Here is a 20,474-nt window from a genome sequence, read left to right on the forward strand (position 1 = left end):
TTGGCCTCAGCCCAGGATTGGTAGATTCCTTTCCCCCAGCTCTGAAGTATGGGGGAGATACAGAGAGACCCTGGACCCTTCTCCCAGGCCTCAGCCTGGTCCTCAGTAGGTCCAAGTTTCTAGGAACCAGAGACTAGAGCAATAACATTCTAGATACTTTGGGGCCAGAAAGAGAATGATTTACCATCCAGCAGCCCAGAGCCAGCTATACTGAATGACTTTGATCTGATTCCCAGGGTTTGGGAGGGACAAGAATCTGAGAACAGAGGAGTTCAAGCCAGTCAGGTAGAGAGGATGTAGCCAGGATTGGAAGCTAAGCTCCAGGCCCACACCTGCGGTGGTTGCTGGGGAACCAGAGGCTGTTTTGTCTCCTCTTCTTGCTCTCCAGAGGCCGGGCAGCTCTGATGGGGACCGAGGGTGTGCCCCTGGAAGGGTGTCATAAGGGAAATGCTATGTAAGAGGATCCAGGTGAGCTGAGCCATGGTGACTGAGCATGGTCCCCAGGGCAGTGAGCTCATCACGCTAGCTCAGCACTCCCTGAGAGAACAGTAGGGAACACCCCATGACAGCAGGCAGCCGAGTGGGTGACTCAGTGGGCGTTATTCTTCCCTGAGAATCCGCAAAGGGTGCTGGCCATGGTAGGAGGCCTGCAGTGGGCTTGTGATCCACATTCCCACAGAGGACTTTCATTACCAGTCTGGGTGTGACACCAGCCCCCCCCCCCCGCCCCCACCCACCGCCCTGGGGTGCTAGTGTGAGCTCAGCCCTCTGGCCAGGCCTTACATGCCAGCTCTCCACAAGTTACAGAGCGGCCCCACCCCTCCCTGAGCCTCTAGTTCTGGAGCAGGGAATGGGGAGCATTGTTTGTCGCAGGTGGCCAGGGTCGTAGGCCAGGCGACAAGTACTTTTTGTGCATCTTCGTACCACGCACGGCTGGACGTGGGACTCAGCTCGGTGTGAGGCCAACACCGGCCCCCTCGTGGAGTTTACAATCCAGCAGGGGTAACTGGCCGGTCCGCTAATTATTAATAAGTATGTAAACACACATGGGCAAAGAGCCGCAGAAGATAAGTAGCAGCGGGTAACAGAGGGCCCTCACCTTGTCTGGGATCAGAGGAGGCTTTCTTAAGGAAGTGGCTTTGCAGCTGAGATATGAAGGAGGAATTGCCCTTAACCAGGTGAAGACACAGAGAAGAATGTGTGAGGCAGTGGGAAGCTTGCAGAAAGGCCCAGAAGCAGGGAGTGTGTGAGGAGCTGCGGATCGGCTGAATGGGCCGGTACAGAGAGAGTGTGGGGGAAGAAAGCCCCAGCTGTGGCGTGAGGCCTCCAAACACCTGTGCTGGTTGCAGCCCAGGCACACTAACCTGTTCCCCTCCCCCCCCCCCCCCCCCCGGGCCCTTTTCCAGAACGGTTTGACCATCACTGCCCCTGGGTGGGCAACTGTGTGGGGAGACGGAACTACCGCTTCTTCTACGCGTTTATTCTCTCCCTCTCGTTCCTGACGGCCTTCATCTTCGCCTGTGTGGTCACCCACCTGACGCTGCGTGAGTTGGGAGTGGGGGCAGGGGTGTGCAGGAGGGGTGGGCCGGCAAGCTCTGCCAAGTCAAGGGGCAGTGGTCACTGTCCATCTGAGCTGTGCCCTGTCCTGTTTTCTCCTCCCCAGGCTCTCAGGGAAGCAACTTCCTCTCCACTCTGAAGGAGACACCAGCGAGATATCCTTTGTCAGCCAATAGATGCCCTGGTGGGAACGAGGCCCCTTCGCTAGGGTGGATCCCCACACCTCATCCTGTAATCTGGGGGAGAATGGTGTAGCGCTAATGTTTGTCCTCTAGAATAATCTGATACACCAGCTGCTTCTGTTTCCTCCCCGGCTAGAGCTGATCCTAAACAGTCTGATCAAAGGGCTGGGGTGGCCAAGAACTCTCAGGAGCCACAGTCCCTGTCTTCCCTTAAGACACCAAGCAACCGGGACGGGGTTCTTGTGCGGGGTTCTTGGTGCCTGGCATCTTCAGTTCCCCCTACTGTCCATCACCCGTCCTGCTCTTGAATGGGCTCCCGAACCCTTCTTAGGGCTCAGGAGGCAATCCTGTCGAGAAGTGGTGACTGGACCGCAGGAAGGTTACAAACCCATCTCCTTTCTGGGGAAATCGCTCACGGAAGGATAGGTGAGAAGGGCTGGGCATGGCAGGCCTCCAGGGGCCAGGGAGGCCCCCAGCCCTGTCCCGGTGTGGGTCCTTGACCACCCTGCTCACTGTGCTGGAGTTGGTGATCTGCTTCTTCTCCATCTGGTCCATCCTGGGCCTCTCAGGGTTTCATACTTACCTCGTCGCCTCCAACCTGACAACTAACGAAGACGTGAGTAAGGCTGGAGCAACCTCCATTCACTGGGCAGGAGGCGGGGCCCTGGGTAGGAGGCGGGGCTCTAGGCAGGAGGCGGGGCCCTAGGCAGGAGGCGGGGCCCTAAGGTAGGAGGCTGGGCGGAGGGGGCCTGCAGTGGCCGCAGAGCAGCCTGACTCGCCTGACTCGGTCTGCTGGGGTAACACGGGTGGGGACAGAGGGTGGCCAGACATTGCCTTCCAGTGCTCCTGGCTTGGCCCTGGGAGATCCAGTACAGGGTCTTATAAGGCCCCCACGTGCCTTGGCCCCTCCGCGCAGGCTTTCTCACTAACCCAGAGGCAGTGCTCCACCGTAACAGTCCTTAGGTTTGGCCCGCGTGTTAACTGTCTCCAGAGTTCTTTCAGCTCCCATCATCTCTTTGGGTCCTTTTGCCAACTCTGAGGCAGAAGGAACAGGGATGCTTTTTCTCCTGTTTGATGGCTGAGTGACTTGCCCCAAGGTTACACAGCCGGAAAGGGACAGAGTCAGGGTTGTGGCCAAAAGCCCTGGCTACCCTTGCTGCGCCCACCACACTGCACTTACAGGCAAAGAGATGTGACTATTCTCAGGGTGCCCCTGGGGTTCCCTTGGGCATCCTTATTGAGGGAGACAGCGAGGATAGGACTATGGGGCTATGTCAACCCTCCCTACCTGCTGCCTTTCAGACCCCCACCAGCAAGCATTGTTTGAGTGCCCACTGTGTGCTCAGCCCCGGGCCCGACCTGACCTCCCCTTCTTTTCTCCCAAACGATAAAAAAGCAAATGACAGCATCTGTGCCAGGGCCACCATCAGATACTGCTCAGAGGCCCATGACCAAACAGAAAATACATCTCTTGACCTCAGCCTCTCATTCTGGGAAACAGAACTTAACACTCATGATAGGGTTTCATGTGCTGAATGATTGGTACAGAGCAGAAATGACATCAGCCAGCATCTCCCAAGGCGGTTTTGTGGGTGCTGGTTCTTCAAGATGTTACTAGGGGTTAAGCAAAAAGATGTGTTATAGCCAAATGAGTTTGGGAAACTCTGGGTTAAAGTCAAGCAAGTATCCTTCGTTGCTAAACTCCTCAGTGCCTTTGATAGCTGGCCTCACAAATCTCGAGATGGCAAGATTTCATCTCCAACGATGCTATCACAGTTCCCTGTTTTTCAGATGAGGACTGAGATTCAGGGAAGTGCTCTGTCCAGGGTCATGCAGTGTGTCGGGGGCAGGGCCAGGGCTCATAGCCAGGTCAGCCTGAGCTCTGTCCCCTTATACTACCTTCCCTTAGAGGTGGCTGGCCGTGGGGCGCCTGGGTGGCGCAGTCGGTTAAGCGTCCGACTTCAGCCAGGTCACGATCTCGCGGTCCGTGAGTTCGAGCCCCGCGTCGGGCTCTGGGCTGATGGCTCGGAGCCTGGAGCCTGTTTCCGATTCTGTGACTCCCTCTCTCTCTGCCCCTCCCCCGTTCATGCTCTGTCTCTCTCTGTCCCAAAAATAAATAAACGTTGAAAAAAAAAAAATTAAAAAAAAAAAAAAAGAGGTGACTGGCCGAAGAAGGGAGGATGCACCCAAGAAGTTTCCTTTGGAGGCTTCTCTTTGGCTGTGCGCTGCTCTCTGTCCTGATTAGGGCTTCCTCCTCTCGGCTAGGTGCCCCCGACATCCAGCAGTCCCCCACACTCACTGAATAGCTTGGGTTAAAGACATGTCCCCTCCAATAGTCTACCCAGAATTGGAAAAACTCTCACCAGTTTTTCCCAGCCTCTAGACCTCCCTCCTAGAAAATCGAAGTAAAAGGAGGTACCTGACTCAGACCTCCTTCCTGCTGGCAGATCAAAGGCTCGTGGTCCAGCAAGAGGGGCGGTGAGGCCTCCGTCAATCCCTACAGCCATAAAAGTGTTATCACCAACTGCTGTGCTGTGCTCTGCGGCCCCCTACCTCCCAGGTAAGCCAGGGGTGAGCACGGGGAGAGGTCACAGGGCCTGGCCCGGCCAGTGGGGGGGATAGCCCTGCGAGTCCACACCTCTCAAAGAGGTTCTGGAAGCAGCAGACCTCTCTTCACACCACAGAAGCCCTCTGTCCACCATCCCCTCTGCAGGGCGCACGCAAGGCATTTATCACACAAAAGAATTCTATGTAATTTTTTTTTTTGAGAGAGAGTGACAAAGCATGAGCGGGGGAGGAACAGAGAGAGAGGGAGACACAGAATCTGAAACAGGCTCCAGGCTCTGAGCTGTCAGCACAGAGCCCGACACGGGGCTCGAACTCACAAACCGTGAGATCATGACCCGAGCCGAAGTCGGACGTTTAACTCACTGAGCCACCCAGGCGCCCCGAATTCTGTGTAATTTTTAATCACATATGCTCATTGTAGAAAAACATAGAGTACAAAATCTTAAAAAGAAGAGTACTAACTATCACATGTAATCTTATTCCCCCGTGATCACCACAATTAATGTTTTGGCCACTCTTGGGCAACATTTCCCTTCCGGTGCTGGTGGCTGGACCGGGCGGGGTCTCCATCCTCCCTCCTGGTGGCGCCCTGAGGGTTCAGCCCTGCTGGGAAGTGCCCTTGTCTTCACACCAGGGGGCACCAGAGTGCCAGAACAGGAGCTCCACTGCAGTGGGCACTGCGGGACCCAGACCTTCCCCACACTGTCCCCGACTTCTCCTGCCTCGTATGAGTGTCATCCTTGCAGTGGGGGTGGGGGTAGGTCACAGTGGGAATCGCACTGTTTCCAAATGCTCTTCCGTCCTGCTTTTCCCCTCACCCACAGCCTGGCTTTGTGGCAGCCAGACCGAAAAATGGGCCGGTTTGAATTCACAGTGCCTCAATCTGGTGGTCCAAAGCCAGGTGTCCAGGGTGCAGAGAGGGCCCTTCTGGTTCCCCTGCTCTGGAAGGGAAGGGTCTTGAGCCGCCAGCTGGAGATCAGCTCCCCTTTCTGAGGCTTTCTAGGGCTGGGTCTTTTCTTGGCTGGAAAATGGACTCTGCCATCCAGCCCCAGGCCTGGACCGCTGGTGTTGGGCAGGGCCCTCACGTCCCCCCTTGTGTTTTGGAAGCCTCATTGACCGGAGGGGATTTGTGCAGTCAGACGCCGTGTTGCCCTCGCCCGTCAGAAGCGATGAGCCAGCCTGCGGAGCCAAGCCTGACGCCAGCATGGTAGGAGGCCACCCCTGAACTGGGCTCGGTACTTGCCACCTGCTGGCTTGTCCACCCCTCCGCACTCACCTGCCGCCCTCCACACCTGCCGGGACCCTCCCCATTCCATCCAAGGGAAGCAGAGCCGCCAAAGACTCTTTTCGTATTTATTTCCCACCCTGCGTGGCTTGCCCAGCACTTCCGTGGCTGTACCCTCTGCTCCCCAAACCCAGGTTCCCACAGCCTTGGGCCCTAGATCCCTGCAGCTGATCAGCGGCAGGAGTGACAGGAGAGAGAGAGGCCAGGGCCCCTGAGGCCACGAGGGGACCATGCTGAGTCTCTGTGCCGGGGCGAGCCCTGTGTGAATGAGGGTGCGGACTGCGTGCGATACCTCCCAGGTGGAGGGGCCGGTGGGCTCTGCTCAGCTGGGGTCCTGGGGGTGAAGTGGGACCTAAGAGCATTTGGCTCTGGACAGCGGGTTGTGGGAGAGGATGCCTCCGTGGGCTGTTGTGATTTGTGGGCTCCTTCATTCTTTTTGTGATGACCATTGTTCTTTCTTCCGTTCGTGTTTTTTCGTATGGCGTCGGCCAATAGGATGGAGCTGGGGTTCTAGATGGATAGGGCAGAGTTGGGGGTGGTGGGAGACACCTGTGTCAGAGAAAGCTAAACCAGGCAGCGAGGCACCCAAGACCTCGGCTCCTGCGTGATTCCTGGGCAGCACGCTAGGAAGTGGGGGCCTTGCCTGCTCTCTACCCATGGAGGGTTCTCTAAGGGATCCCGGTCTGACCTCCCCGCCTCCCCACCTCTCTCCCAAGTCAGTTCTTGGGCTGGGTGGGTTATCTTCTTGCTGGCAATACTTGAAACGGGTTTATTAATGCTGGGTATTTTGCACAATTTTATAGACCTCTTTTCTACGTAGCATTTTTTAAGTGGAAGAAAAAACAGTCGGCCACATTGCTATCTGTGTAGTGCCAGGTTAAAGATTAGCAGAAAGCAAGTTGGGTTTTATAAATTTATAAGAGAACGTCTGGCTGTGAGTGAGTGTGTGTGCGTGTGTTCGCGTGTGCCCTTGTATGAATGCGGCTGGCTCCCGCTTCCCTACATCCCCTGGGCTGCCCCTCTCCCCGCCATCCCCCTCGGGTGTCAGCTGGCAGCAGCAAGGAGCGGCCTGAGCCACGGCAACAGGGAGCCTGTGCAGTGATCGCAAGAGACCTCTGGGTTCCCCGCTGCAGCTCAGCCCCCACCCTCCTATCTTCCCTTCCTCCTCGGACATCAGGAAGCCTGGGACCTGCCCAGACTGGCTGAGGCTGGGCGTGGTGGATGGGGTAATGGCTGTGGGGAGCGGCTGCCACTCTACAAGCCGCACACCCTCCTCCCGGCTCTGAGTATGGGACCTGGTGCCAGCGGCCAGAGAACAGGGACTCTCTGCCAGCTGGAGGACTCCATCCAGAGAAAAGGGAGGAAGGAGCAGGGTGGGCCGAGAAGCGAGTGAAGGTTGGCCTACGTCTGGGCCCCAAAGTCAAAGGATGTCTCTTCTCTGCGGGGAACTGTAGTTTCTTGTCAAAGTAGATAGGAGATTGTTCTGTCTCCCTCCTTGGCCCTTCAAGTGGGCTGAAGCCCTTGGAAAGTGACCTAGGAAGTCCTCGCCTCTTGCCCTTCCTTGCTGCAGAAGCTAGTGGGTCACAGGCAGCTGAGAACTGGCAGCTGCAGAGGGTCCCCCCTGGGAGAAACAGCCTCGCCCCAGCGCCAGGACCCCGGGCCATGCTGCAGTGGCACTGGGAAGTGGGGAGGGGGCTGGCTAGAGGAGGGGAAGCCCCCTGCCTTTTATTTAAGCCAGTATTCTTTGTTCCTGCTTGTAATAAACTTTTCGTTTTTAAGAGTTGATTTGCTTTGGTTTGGTTTTTGTTTGCTCTTTCTTTGCTGAGGCTCCGACTGGCAGCCCTCTGTTCTTTCAGCCAAACTTGGTCTTTCCTGGGGAGACAGAAGGCAGGAAGGCCAGTGATGTGGCTAAGGGTCTCCTCTCCTGGCCGAGTCTGTCCGCTGGAGACTGAGCAAGGTGGCCCCCATAGGCATGTAAGAAGAGGCCATCCTGTCCCCTTTTTGTCCCCTCTACTTTCCCCTGCCTCCGGGATTTGGAGACCCCCAGGTTCTTTTTCCTTGCTGCCTTTTCACTCTGACCCCCAGTGACCGCTCAGCTAAGAAAATGTTGACGAGACCCTAGATTCCAATCTGCGAGCCGGAGCCTCCCTGGCCCCCAGCCCCGCCTTGAGCAGCAGGGCCCAGCCAGACGACTCGTAACCCTGGCCCACCTCTCTGGTATCTCCCCCAGGAGGACACCTGTCAGGATTTTGCCATCTCCTGCACAGCCTGAGGGAAGCTAACAGGCCTCTTTGCAGAGGGTTAGCTGGTAAGACCGTGTCTCCCCTGTCGGCCAGCACCACCTAGTCCCCTCACACGCCATCTCATCCCCATCGCATGCCTTGCCAACCCCATGGAGCCCATTCATCTGTCTGGTGTGTGGTGTGGTGTGTGTGCTGGCGGTGGTAGGGCCCCCAGGGCTCCCCGCTCCCCCCCAAGCAGAAGGACGGGGGGCATGAAGGCAGGGCTGAGGGCCCAGCCCTGCTCTGGACTGAGGAAGCAGCTCCCACTGGAGCAGGAGGTGAAGGGTGAGGTTGGGGAGGGGCGGCGGACCTGCTCGGAGATGCTTGGGCCTGTTCTGGGGTGTCCTGGTGTGCAGGAGCCCTCAGTCACGAACACCTGTGTCCTGCTTTCTGTCCCCGCTGAGCTTCCCCTGCCCGCGTCTCTGCTGCGTCTGCCCCAGCCGTGGCCCTCCTGCGGGGAAGAGGCAGGTGCCGGGAGAGCAGGCGGCACCCCCGCAGGCCTCCTGTCTCCTCCCGGGTCCGCTAACCCTCTCTCTTCTCCTTCTTTGCTGTCCTGCGGGGATCTCCAGTGTGTGCGGGGGCTTAAGGACCTCCTGAGGACTGCTGCTCTCTGCCTCTCCAGGAGCGGCCTGAGGGGAGCCCGGCACCCGGCACCTCCACCTGCCTAACCTGTGGCCCACCTGCCACCGTCCGTGCCTACAGGGTCTGCCCCCAAGCCCGCCCCGCCCTTGTGCTCTCCAGAGCCCCCCACAGGGGGCGGGGGCTGGCCTTTCTGCCCCCACCCCCACTCCACGCCAGAGTGTAGAAAGCCATACCACAGCTGTCAGCACGGTGATACAATACGACGCTGAAACTCACCCCCGTCTCCACTCCCCTTCCCCTTCCCCTTCCCCAGATTTGTAAGGTGTCGAGACTCTTCAGGAATCTTGCCTTACAGCCTGCCCCCTCCCAGAGTCAGGCAGAGCCACAGTGGGGCTGAGCAGGTTCCTTCGGGAGCCTCTGGGGTGTTGGTGGTTGATGACGCTGCCGAACAAGTTTGGTGACTGTTCTAAGCACAACCGGTTTGACACTGTTCCCACGACCCCCTCCGTCCCCACTACCCCAAGTAGGTGCGATGCCAGGAGGATGCTTGTACCCTTTGCTCCGGGCACTGGGGGACCGGGCTGGCTCCACAGCCCGGCGTTCTTCAGAGGAGCTAATGGAAACTGGGCCGGGCCTAGGAAGTCTGCTGAGCCCACGGCTGGGGGCTGCTTGTTTGCTGTCTGTACCTTTTTTAACCAAATAAAGGTTTCCCTCTTCTTGCCATATCCTTGGCTGTCTGGTGCCACCTTTCCTTCGGGGTCCAGGCGTGAGGCCTGTGATGAGTGTGCAGAACATCTGGCTCGCCCCCGCTGCCGGTTCTGTTCCAGTCGGTCAGTGCCCTTCCGGAGATTTAAAAAAGGCACAGCGAAGCCAGAAGTGACACGGGAGGAGTGGCCAATGTCCTCTTCACTCTGCCCTTCTAGAACTGGTCTCGGTGCCAGAGGCCTCCAAGCCTTCGGTGACCTCAGCTCTGAGAAGTCCCAACCCAAGTGGGGACTGTCACCCCCTGAACTGAGCCCAGCCCAGGGTAGCCATGTCAAGGAGCCTTCCCTCTCCCCAGCAGCTGGCCCGCGTTGAGAGGCACACACAGTATGCTAAGAGCTAAAAAAAAAAATAATGACAGCAGCCATTTAGCAAGGGCTAGCCAAGTGCCAGGCCCGTTTTCTCACCTAAAGCTATGAGAGAGGTGATGTCAGCCTTTTTACAGAGGAGGGAACTGAGGCTCAAGGAAGGCACAGCAGTTGCCAAGGTTCTCCCGAAGCTGATAAAGCAGCAAATCTAGGATTTGGACCCCATCTCTGCCCCAACCCCTGACCATTCTGCACTACCCAAGGAATGAATAGGGCTGCTTGGGGAGGAGGGGATCTCAGAAGGAGAAACCCAATTACAAGATGTTACCCGTAGCCATCAGAGATGATCTGTACTGGCCTTCCTGTACTGATGGGGAAACTGAGGCTCAGGGGCAGGAAGGGACCTGTCCGAGACCTTATGACAGGTGGGATGCAGTCCCACAGCCTGACCTCATTCCATTCTTCCACAAACCCCACACTATGTCCTGGACTGGACTGGTCTAGGAGATGTGGGATACTCTAAACAACAGTGCCTGGAGGAGAAAAGGACTCAGGACAGCTGAGTCACTTAAAACTAATCTAATATTTCCTCCCAAAGGCAACTAGTAGAGTGAGCTCTTGTCTGGATAACTGAACTCTTACTTACAACTAACCAGCGGGAGAGGTACCATAGCTTCCTCCAGTTACTTGTTTGATCGTTCCAAGACTCAACGACATTTTGTAGGAAGTTCCTTCTGGAATCTAACCAGAGTCCCTCCTGCTGCATTTGGAGCCCTGTCCTCTGTTCTCCGTGGAGATGGACAGCAACCGGTTGCTGCCTTCTCTGTGCCACAACCCTTCGAAGCCCGTGATTACCAGCTAAGGGCTGGACCAGAGCCTTGAACCTGCTGGCAGGTTGGATGCTATATGGAAGGATGGGGAGGTAGCAGGCAAGATGAGGAATGCCCCCTGGGGCCGAGGCCCCAGCTCCTGTCCTGCTGACTCAGGAGGCTGACGGTGGAACTCGGTGCCCTGCTGGGGCCTGCCGCCTCCTGCCTGCCTGGGCTTCTGGACTTGGGAAACGGAGGCCTGGAGGCAAAGGGAGGTGTCTGAGACAGGAACTGAGTCAGGATCGACAGGCCAGAGCGGGCAGGAGGTGTCAGGCAGCCTGGCTCCCAGATTCACTTCTAAGCTTCAGCAGGGGAGGGGGAAGAGTGAAGAGGTTTCTCTTCCCTCTTCGCGTTTCTGGGTTTCTGGCTGGGCCGAAGGGCTGGAGCTTGTGGTGTGAACCACCACCAGGTCCCTTGGCTTGAGCGATAGGAAGGGAATGCTGCCTCCCTAGAGACAGAGCAACTCCAAAATGTCTAGGCCTGCCAGGCCGTGCCTTCCAGGTTTCTGGTGTTCTGGGATCTCCAGTTTCCTCCCTCCCCCTCCCAGGACTTGGGAAAGCCCGGGCTGGATGACTAGTGGGAAGGACGGTCCTAGAGAGCCTAGGGCCTGCTTAGGCCAGAGGAATGTCTGACGGGGAGGGAGGAGGCCTTGCTGAGGGAGCGCATTTGACCATTCACCTGTCTTCTCTCCCCGAGGGACACTCGGCTGAGGCTTGGTTTGAGACCCTTTCTCGTGTCAGAACCCCCAGCTCCATGTTAGTGTTTTGAGTGTATGTGATTATAAGATTGGTTGGATTTTTTTTCACATGGTAATAATGGTTACCATTCACTCTATTAAGTGCTTTCCATCAACTCATTTAATCCTCACAACAAGCCCCATTTTACACTTAGGAAGATGGAGACTTATAGAGGTTAAGTCACTTGGTCGAGGTCCTAACAGCTTCCAAGAATTGAGCCCAGGCAGTCTGATTCCAACGACACTAGGCTGTTCTGTGTCTCGTAGAAAAATAATACATATCTATCATTGAAGAGAATAGGGAAATCAAAAGGAAATAAATCACTCACAATACCACTACCTAAAGATAGGCTCTATTAAACTAGTTATCTTAGTGCATTTCCTTTCCATCATTCTCTGTCTCGGGGATCCAATCTGAGCCGAGTCTTAGGGATGGCAAGCCTAAAATCCCTTCTGCTTCCTTGGAAAACGTGTAGCATCAGCCCAGGCATGTTCCTACTTTTTCTTCAAAGAGACAGATCTCATCTTTGGGCCTCAGAGTTCTGGCCTAAGCCTGCCTCCAGGAGGGGAAGGTGGGTATTCGGGCACCAAGAGGAACTAGGGAGGAACAGGCCTATGAAATGGTCCTGGCTCAAAGATTAAGCTGGCTGGATCCCAGTGAGGGGAGCCCCACCCCTGAGCCCCGTCGGAGCTTTGGCTAGGGGTGGGGCAGGTAAGTAGGAACCCACCCTCACAGGCACAGCCAACACCTTTAGGTGAAACTCCTGGCTGAATGAGAACAGCATCCCAGCAAACAGGGACAGAAGGTTGGCCAGAAAGAAGTCTCCCATCTCTGAGGCCTCTGCCAGGGGTCAGAGGGAGGGCCATAGTCAAACGGAAGGGACAGGGACATTTCTGAGAGGCAGGCTGAGGATTGCTACCCCCTAAAACAAAATGGTATGTGTCACCACCACCTTTTTTCTCGGTCCTGTCTCTCTCCCCAGGTGCTAGCGTCCCCCCCTGGGGAACCAAATTGGACTGAGCACCCAAGTGGCCTGCTTCCCAGCCTCTGACAGAGGGCAGGCTGAGTCAGTCAGGAGAGCTGGGCCCCCACCCTGTGTGAACCCCACTGATACATGATGGCAGGCGGCTTGGAGGGGGTAGGTGACCTGGCGTGGAGAGCCAGAGGGTAGGTCCTCAAACAAGTGGCAACAGGCCACCAAGTTGAAAGGGAAAATTGTGCTGTGATGGGGAAGGTGTCCAACAAACCTACCAGGTGATTAATTACAAAGGCTGGGCTGGAGCGTCAGGGGCCGCTCGTTAAACACTTCATTAAGTGGCACCCTGAAAGATGCCACCTGTGCATTCTGGGAACTCAGCGGGAACCCTGGGGGGCAGTGATGACCAGGGGATAGCGCCATCTCAGGCCGACTCTGGAAGAAGCCTGGATCTCACTTCTAAATACAGCCTGGAGCTCACAAGTCAGATGCCTCGACGAGAGAAGCCAAAGAAAGTAGAATGCTGGGGACTTAGTAGCTGTGTGACCCTGAGCAAATCTCATACTTCTCTGAGCCTTAGCATTCCCATCTCTAAAGTGGGAGTAATAGTCACAGTCTGGCCCATCTCACAGAGACACGGTAGGGATTAAATTCAATCGTGAAGGTGCTTGGGAAACCACAGCCCTACCGAAACGTAACTAGCTCCCCTGAAGCAAGGCTGGGAGCGGCCAGGCTCAGGCTTCTAGCCAGGCTGAAGCGGCCCGTTGGTTGAAGAACCCTCAGCCCCTGGAAGAACACCAGGAAGGAAGATCTGATTTGAGCAAGTGGGGCCGCTCTGTGGGCACCCATGTAAATCGAAGCCCTGAACAAGAGGGGGCAGCCTGGAGCCTGGAAGGGTGTCTGTGCAGGTGGGGCCGGATTTCTCCTGCTGACTGCCTTGATGACTCACCCCACATCTTAGCCTTTTACCTTTAAGGAAGAGCCGGAAAGGGTGTGGGGAGAAGAGAAGAGAAGCGGGAGGCAGGTCCGGGCCCCAGCCCCGCCCTCTGTCCCTCCCCACCCTTCTCCGAGGCCAGGCCACCCAGCCAAAAGGCAGGCAGACAGCAGGAGAAGCACAGAATCCGGCATTGGTTTCGAGGCAGCCAGTTAGCCCGCCGCCTGTGTCTGTCGCCAGAGCCATGGAGAGAGCCAGTCTGATCCAGAAGGCCAAGTTGGCAGAGCAGGCCGAACGCTACGAGGACATGGCAGCCTTCATGAAGAGCGCCGTGGAAAAGGGTGAGGAGCTATCCTGCGAAGAGCGAAACCTGCTCTCAGTGGCCTACAAGAATGTGGTGGGCGGCCAGAGGGCTGCCTGGAGGGTCCTGTCCAGTATCGAGCAGAAAGGCAACGAGGAGAGCTCGGAAGAGAAGGGCCCGGAGGTGCGAGAGTACCGGGAGAAGGTGGAGACTGAGCTCCGGGGCGTGTGTGACACAGTGCTGGGCCTGCTGGACACCCACCTCATCAAGGAGGCCGGTGACGCCGAGAGTCGGGTCTTCTACCTGAAAATGAAGGGTGACTACTACCGCTACCTGGCTGAGGTGGCCACTGGTGACGACAAGAAGCGCATCATTGACTCGGCCCGGTCCGCCTACCAGGAGGCCATGGACATCAGCAAGAAGGAGATGCCGCCCACCAACCCCATCCGCCTGGGCCTGGCGCTGAACTTTTCAGTCTTCCACTACGAGATCGCCAACAGCCCCGAGGAGGCCATCTCGCTGGCCAAGACCACCTTCGACGAGGCCATGGCTGACCTGCACACCCTCAGCGAGGACTCCTACAAAGACAGCACCCTCATCATGCAGCTGCTGCGAGACAACCTGACGCTGTGGACGGCCGACAACGCCGGGGAGGAGGGGGGCGAGGCTCCCGAGGAACCCCAGAGCTGAGCCGCGCCCGCCCCCTCCCTGCCGCGCCCCTGCCCTCTCCAGCGCCCCCGCCCGTGGCAGAGAGGACTAGTACGGGGTGGGAGGCCCGACCCTTCTCCCCGGATGCTCTGCTCCCCGGCTCACAAGAGCTCCGAGAGAGGGACCAGCAGAGCGGAGGCCAGCTGGAGCCAGGGGGACCCCTCTTCCTGCGGCCGTCGATGCTCCTCACCAGCGGTCAGCCCACCCACCCCTGCTCTCTGCGCCCCTCCTCCACCCCTCCCACCGCCAACCGGGCCACCTCTTCCCCACCCCCGCCTCTCTCCCGCCCCCTGTTGCCTCTGAATCTTAGGAATTGAGGAGTGTCCCACCCTTGTGGCTGAGAGAGAGCTGGACTGTGTGGAGATGAGTGTGTGTGTGTGTGTGTGTGAGAGAGAGAGAGCGCGAGAGAGAGCGCAAGACCCAGGATGAGAGGGAAAGTGTGTCTGCTGGGTGTGACCATGTTTCAATAAAGTTCCCCTGTGACACTCCTCCTGTCTCTTCCAGTTATTGGCGGAGGGGTGGGACAGGGATTGGCTTCTGATTTACAGAGACCTTGACTTTTGCTTCTTGACCTCTCAAGGGGCTGGCTCAGTGATTCCAGGTGAGAGGCTGGTGCCAATCGTGGGGGGGGGGGGGGGGGCGGGTGTTCAGCTCTCCATCACGGTGGCCCCCAACAAACCGGTCTGGTCCTGGGAGGGTCAGGCGAGCGCAAAGGCGGCTCTGAGGCTGCTCGGCCCCGGCCGCAGGGCGGGAGGCTCCAGATCTCAGACCTGCGGGGGACAGGAAAGCAGGGAGTCAGCGCCGCAAGGAAAGGCTGTAGTGAGCGGCAGTGCGCACCCTAGATTTGCAAGGGAGGAACAGTCCCATCAGGGGCTCGGGTCTGAGAGGAGGGGAGCACAATCTGGGCAGGGGCATGACGCCATTAAAAGCCCACATCCGAGGAGAGGGGAATGCCCGCCCCCGTGTTCGGACCGGGGGGCGACCTGAAACGGGCGGGCGAGGAGGAGCCGCCAGCTGGGTGGGCAGGGCCGCAGGGAGCCGAGGCCCGCCCAGGCCATCCCTGTTCGCCGCCTCCGCTCCCGGCTCCAGCACGCCGCGACCTGCGGCCGCCTGGCTCGCTCCAGCCTTCGCAGCCCCGGGCTGGAGGCGGGCCCCAGGCCGCTGCCGTCCAATCTCGGCGGAGAGCCGCTCAGGGTACCGCCCCCGGGGCCCGACTGGCCAATGGGGGAGAGAGCGGCGAAACGCGCGCGGGGCGTCTTCCCGCCACCCGGCCCGCCCCGCCGGCGTCGCGACGCGCAGCGGGACTGAGGGGCCCCCGCCGCCCGCCAAGGGCCAGGGGCGGCGCTTTGCCGGTTTCACCCAGACAAGTTGCCACCCGCCCGGCCCGAGAGCTCCGCATCCTCAGAGCAGCGGGACGGGGAGGGGCCGTGCGGAAAGAGCAGTCCCCGCCCTTTGAGTCATCTGCTCTACCGGGCGGTGGTGCCCGGGCCTGGCCGGGCGGGCAGGGTCGGCAGCCCTGCCACCAAGGCGCCCCCACTACACTCCAGCATCCGGGCAGCCCTGAACCGACGTGCTTGGATTGTGTCCATGACTGGCTGTGCGACTTTGGAAAAGCCATACATCCCCTGGGTCTCAGTTTCCCCTTCAGTATCAAAGGGCTTGGGCAAAAGTCTAACAAACTGTGATGTCAAAACTGCCTGGGTTTGAATCCCAGCCCTTCTCGGTCAAGGCTCTGAACATTGCGTGTGTTTGTGCCCTCGTTTATGAAGTGGGGTTAAAAAACAGTACCTTCCTCTTTTCATTTTTTACAAATGTTTATTTTGGGGGCGCCTGGGTGGCGCAGTCGGTTGAGCATCCGACTTCAGCCAGGTCACGATCTCGCGGTCCGTGAGTTCGAGCCCCGCGTCAGGCTCTGGGCTGATGGCTCAGAGCCTGGAGCCTGTTTCCGATTCTGTGTCTCCCTCTCTCTCTGCCCCTCCCCCGTTCATGCTCTGTCTCTCTCTGTCCCAAAAATAAATAAACGTTGAAAAAAAAATTAAAAAAAAATGTTTATTTTTGAGAGAGAGAGAGAGAGAGAGCGCGAGCACTAGTGGGGAAGGGGAAGAGAGAGAGGGAGACACAGAATCCGAAGCAGGCTCCAGGCTCTGAGCTGTCCGCACCCAGCGGACGTAGGGCTCGAAACTCACAAACCATGAGATCATGACCTGAGCAGAAATCGGAGGCTTAACCGACTGAGCCACCCAGGTGCCCCTAAAAAATAGTACCTTCCTCTAAGAGTTGCTATGAAGCTTGAGAAGATACGGGCACACATAGTAGCCCATAGTGCATGTTTAATACACGTTAGCTATTATGAATCCTTCCAGCATCAGTAGTCGAGGATTTATCCATTTCTGTGCCAATAATCAGCCTCCGTCCTGAGGAGCACCTTTACTGCCAAAGCTGACCTGCATGCTCACCGGTCCACCTGAGACAGGGTCCTGACATCAAGTGGTCACTGCTTCCCCTGGCAAAATGGGATCTCGGTCCAGCCTCATCAGATTCCCCAGAGTCCAAATTTGGTCGCAACCAGGGGACTTGAAATTGAAGGCTTTTATCAGAGATACTAATTCTACAGGGGAAGCTGGCAGGACCACTCCTGCTGCCTTCTAAATCGCCTGTATTCTCCTCTCCTTTCCTGGAAGGGTGTAGGGTTTCAAGGTTCCAAAGCAGGCAGAGATTCCGGGCTAGGGCAAATGACTCTCCCTCGGCTCTGGAAGTGACCCAGTTTCTCTTACCAGGCAGGTCTGGTGACTTTCTCTTAATGGGGTAGGTCCTGGGAAAGGTACTTCTTTCTTCTTTTCTCTCAGCCTCTGACTTTTGCCTCTCCTGTCTGTACCACTCATGGTTGCCCTATATCGGGAAAGAAATGAGCCACCCTGAGGTAGTGTGTTGGTGCTGACAGATTTCAAAAGCAGATGCTGTGGGTTGGAATATCACCAAATCAGATGGCTAGATGTGAGCTGGTGTAGGCACCGGCTTCTGACCATGAAAGCCTTGGACCTTTTTGTTGACGACATAATCTCTCTAAAGCATTCTTACTGCTACCCAGAGTGGGGTCTAGCATCTCTTGCCGTCTCTTCCTGGCCAGAATTTGACAGGTAAAATTCTTCAGTCCGACTGCTACTGGGCACAGAATTCTTTGGGGGGTGATGCAATGTTCCAGATTCAAATGGTATTTGCACACCTTTGTGAATATACTAAAAACCCCTGACTGTACCCTCGAGAAGGATGTTTTGTGGCAGGTGCATTTTACTTTGGTTCCACTGTCCTTTCCACAGGTTTTCCAAATTTCAAAGCCCATCTTCAGGTCAAAACATGGGTAGCCACCTCCCTTTAACACACATACAGTATTACAAAATATATCCTACCAACTCCTTTAGTTTATATAGGTACATTAATTCAGTTATGATTCATATCTACTTGCCTCTGCCTCTGGGTTTGCAGCTAGGTCCTGAGTTTACTTCTTATCTCCTCAGAGAGCTTCCTAAAAATGGTAGCTTTGTCTAATCATTTTTCCTTTCTTCCTACAGTGTCTCCAGCCAGGGTTTTGTGCAGGAAGGTGCTCAGCTTTATTAATTTTTTTAATTTTTAAAGAATTCTTTTAAAATGTTTCTTTTTGAAAGAGAGAGAGCAGGGGAGGGACAGAGAGAGAGAGAGAGACAGGATCTGAAACGGGCTCTGTGCTGACAGTAGAGACTGATGTGGGGCTCAAACTCACAAACCGTGAGATCATGACCTAAGCCGAAGGCTAATGCTTAACTGACTGAGCCACCCAGACGCCTCTTGGAACTCAGTTTTAAAACCATCCTTCCAAACGCCCGGAAACCGTGTTTAGTGCCAGTGCTATCATAGAAATGGAAATAAAGCTGGTTCTGGGATGAGGCAGGGCTGTCTAGACAGAGACTGGGCTCACAAAGATTCAAGTAACCCCAGCCCTATCCTTCCTGTACTGCCAGATTATCCCCCCAGGAAATGGAGGCTAAGCCCTTGCAAAGATCTTCCTCTCCCACGAATGTGAGTGGTATGAGGAAAATCTACAACCTGAAATTTTCTAAAGAAGGTATCTTCTCATATATGTACTTCCTTGAGACAGCAAAATGCAAACTGGCTCTGTGGATCCACAGGAATGGGAGATAAGGGGTGCCTTTGGAGTCAGGTGCCTTCTCCGAACTAACCAGGCACCTGAGGGAGGCCAAGTCACTGGGGTCAGGCAGGCCACTATGGCTCCTACCAGAAAGGCAAGATACTCCTACACACACACACACACACACACACACACACACATCCAATGTCCAAATGTCCGGTGCTTTTTGGGAAGACCTAATCTTGGATGCTTGCACCAAGATTGCACAACTGACCCACGGTGCCCCAGTCCTTCTTCCTAGAGAACAGAGTAATCATAGCGGCTGGCATGACGGCCATGTGCCAGCCACGCTCACACCTTGATCCTCACAGCAATACATATCATCTTTGTGTATGAAGAGACCGAGGCTCAGAGCAGTTCAATAACCTAATAACCAAGGTCATACAATGACTTCTGTGTCTAGAGAGGGCAGCACGTCTAACTCCAAGGCCCATGGTTTTAAAACTACAACCGCTGTTTCCAAATCGTGTTCGGAGGGTTCCCCATAAACTGCCACAGGGCAGGAGCCCAGCAGTCTGGGTTGCCCCTGTTTCCGCACGAGTTGGCTAAGATAGCCACACATTGGTCTGTTTTGTATACTGGAGTTTCAGGAGTTAAAAATAAGTTTGAAAAGGACCACATTATGCTATGCCGCCCTGCAAGTATCTTGGTGACTTTCTAAGAATCAAGGAAGACTTCTTAATCTAACACCACCCCGGGGCCGGGCAGAAAGGAATTGTCTTCATGAGAAAAGACTGTGCAGAGGACCAATTTGCTGGCACGTTCACTAAATTAAGGTTTCTTCACCCTGGTTACATTCTTTGTTCCTCTTCAATTCTGTTCACAGGGCCTCCCCCCGCCCCATCCCTGCTGTGGGGGAGGTGGAGGGAGGGAGGCAGGTTTCTGCAGGGTAGGTGCTCCTCCTCTCAGAACCTTCCCCCCCCCAACCCCTCCCCCCTTCCCACAGCCTCACCTACCCACTGAGTCAGGAGCCAGGAATGTCTGTGGGGGTAGCAGACAGGTATGTCACCCTGGGGGTGTCAGAGGCTGATTCATCTCTCATCTCCACCCAATCTTCTGGCTGCCCTCTGGGAAATTTAACTCATTATTTGTCTAGAGATAAAGGAGGAAACAGACTCTGGAAAGCACGGAGTCTTCAGTCTGTGTCTAGGCACGGTATTTAATACATCAGATGATGGTACTCAAGGGGTATTTGTTAGAAGAAAAGGAAGACATATGCCCCCCCCACCCCGCCCCACTTTCCCCCCAGATAAAGTGAACCTGAAATGCCCCTGTCTGACTGTAGAGTGGCCTGATGTTTAGCTCAGAATAGGCTAGTGACCACTGGGACGACTCAAGAGTTGGGAGAAATCTTACCCACGTTCCAGTGTTCCTCCTTTGCTGTTTTTTCATTCCACGAGGACTGTGAAGGCTTCAGGATTAATGTCCAGGAAGAGGTGGTGATCAGTGGGAAGGGGAGCACTAGGAACACTTCTTGATGCCGTATTTGCACAGCAAGCAGATATTCACACACATGCATGTGCACGCTCGCGCGCGCGTGCACACACACACACACACACACACACCCTGCAATGTCTAAATGTCCAGTTGAGAAAAACTTGATTTCAGATTCTTGCAGCAAGGAGGCTGTAGATTCATGCGATGGGGATGGCTTTGAAGGAGCCTGTCATTTCCCTCAACTGCCTCAAGGTTTTGGATGGGGAAAAAAAATTAAAACTTTGCGATGTAGTCTGGAGCATTTTTACCAATATTCGTATTTTCTCACCTCGTCTGGGTTCCAAATCCCCAGCCCATCCCCTCATAGCTCCTCAGTCTTAGGCCACCTGGACATCTGGGGCTGTCTGAAGTTGGCTCCTTGGCTGGAAATGAAGGACACGATGAGTTGACACGAGGGGTTGGAAAGAAGGTGTAGGGCTTTCCCCTCCCCTCAGCAGGCCTGATTTCATCAAAGTGTGCACTAATCTGGGACTCTTCCTTTTTCCTAGGGCTGGGATGGGTCTGCCATCACTCCCCTCCCCTCTTAGGAGCCCTGGGAAAGGAGAGAGAATCTCTTAAGACAGAACTTCCCACAGACTCTAATGGGATCAGGCTTCCTATTCTCAGCCAACTGTGGGTGAGCATCTTGCTAATTCAGAAACAGCTGAGAGCAGACGGGCTGTGCTTCAGCTCTGTGGGTTTTAGGGCATCACGTTCACTCCTAAGCCTCTTTATCTGGGCTGGAAGCCTTTCCAATTAGCTGT

At 55.9% G+C, this 20,474-nt stretch overlaps 2 protein-coding genes across 4 annotated transcripts in view; both read left to right on the forward strand.

Annotated features, from left to right (window-relative positions):
• Window positions 1-9,181, forward strand: part of ZDHHC18 (zinc finger DHHC-type palmitoyltransferase 18) — a 29,342-nt gene extending 20,161 nt beyond the window's left edge. The window contains exons 4-10 of one of the 3 annotated variants that reach the window (XM_043574161.1): window positions 1,407-1,544; window positions 1,664-1,712; window positions 2,253-2,355; window positions 4,187-4,299; window positions 5,415-5,514; window positions 7,823-7,900; window positions 8,444-8,556. In XM_043574161.1, coding sequence (XP_043430096.1) covers window positions 1,407-1,544; window positions 1,664-1,712; window positions 2,253-2,355; window positions 4,187-4,299; window positions 5,415-5,514; window positions 7,823-7,864 — 545 coding nt within the window. In that variant the 3' untranslated portion in view covers window positions 7,865-7,900; window positions 8,444-8,556. Of the gene's footprint in view, window positions 1-1,406; window positions 1,545-1,663; window positions 1,713-2,252; window positions 2,356-4,186; window positions 4,300-5,414; window positions 7,376-7,822; window positions 7,901-8,443 lie in introns of those variants that run through there. The other 2 variants (XM_043574160.1, XM_043574162.1) reach the window with 2 other exon arrangements.
• A 3,998-nt stretch (window positions 9,182-13,179) lies between these two features.
• On the forward strand, window positions 13,180-14,539 carry SFN (stratifin). Its single transcript, XM_043574163.1, has one exon. It carries the CDS (start codon window positions 13,287-13,289, stop codon window positions 14,031-14,033), a length of 747 nt encoding a protein of 248 aa, XP_043430098.1. The 5' UTR covers window positions 13,180-13,286; the 3' UTR covers window positions 14,034-14,539.
• Window positions 14,540-20,474: the final 5,935 nt, after the last annotated feature.

This window comes from Prionailurus bengalensis, chromosome C1 (genome assembly GCF_016509475.1).
Source record: "Prionailurus bengalensis isolate Pbe53 chromosome C1, Fcat_Pben_1.1_paternal_pri, whole genome shotgun sequence".
Taxonomy (NCBI): Eukaryota; Metazoa; Chordata; class Mammalia; order Carnivora; family Felidae; genus Prionailurus; species Prionailurus bengalensis.

Excerpts from the sequence above, each read along its gene's own strand:
- SFN (XM_043574163.1), top strand. The coding sequence starts at position 13,287 with ATGGAGAGAGCCAGTCTGATCCAGAAGGCCAAGTTGGCAGAGCAGGCC.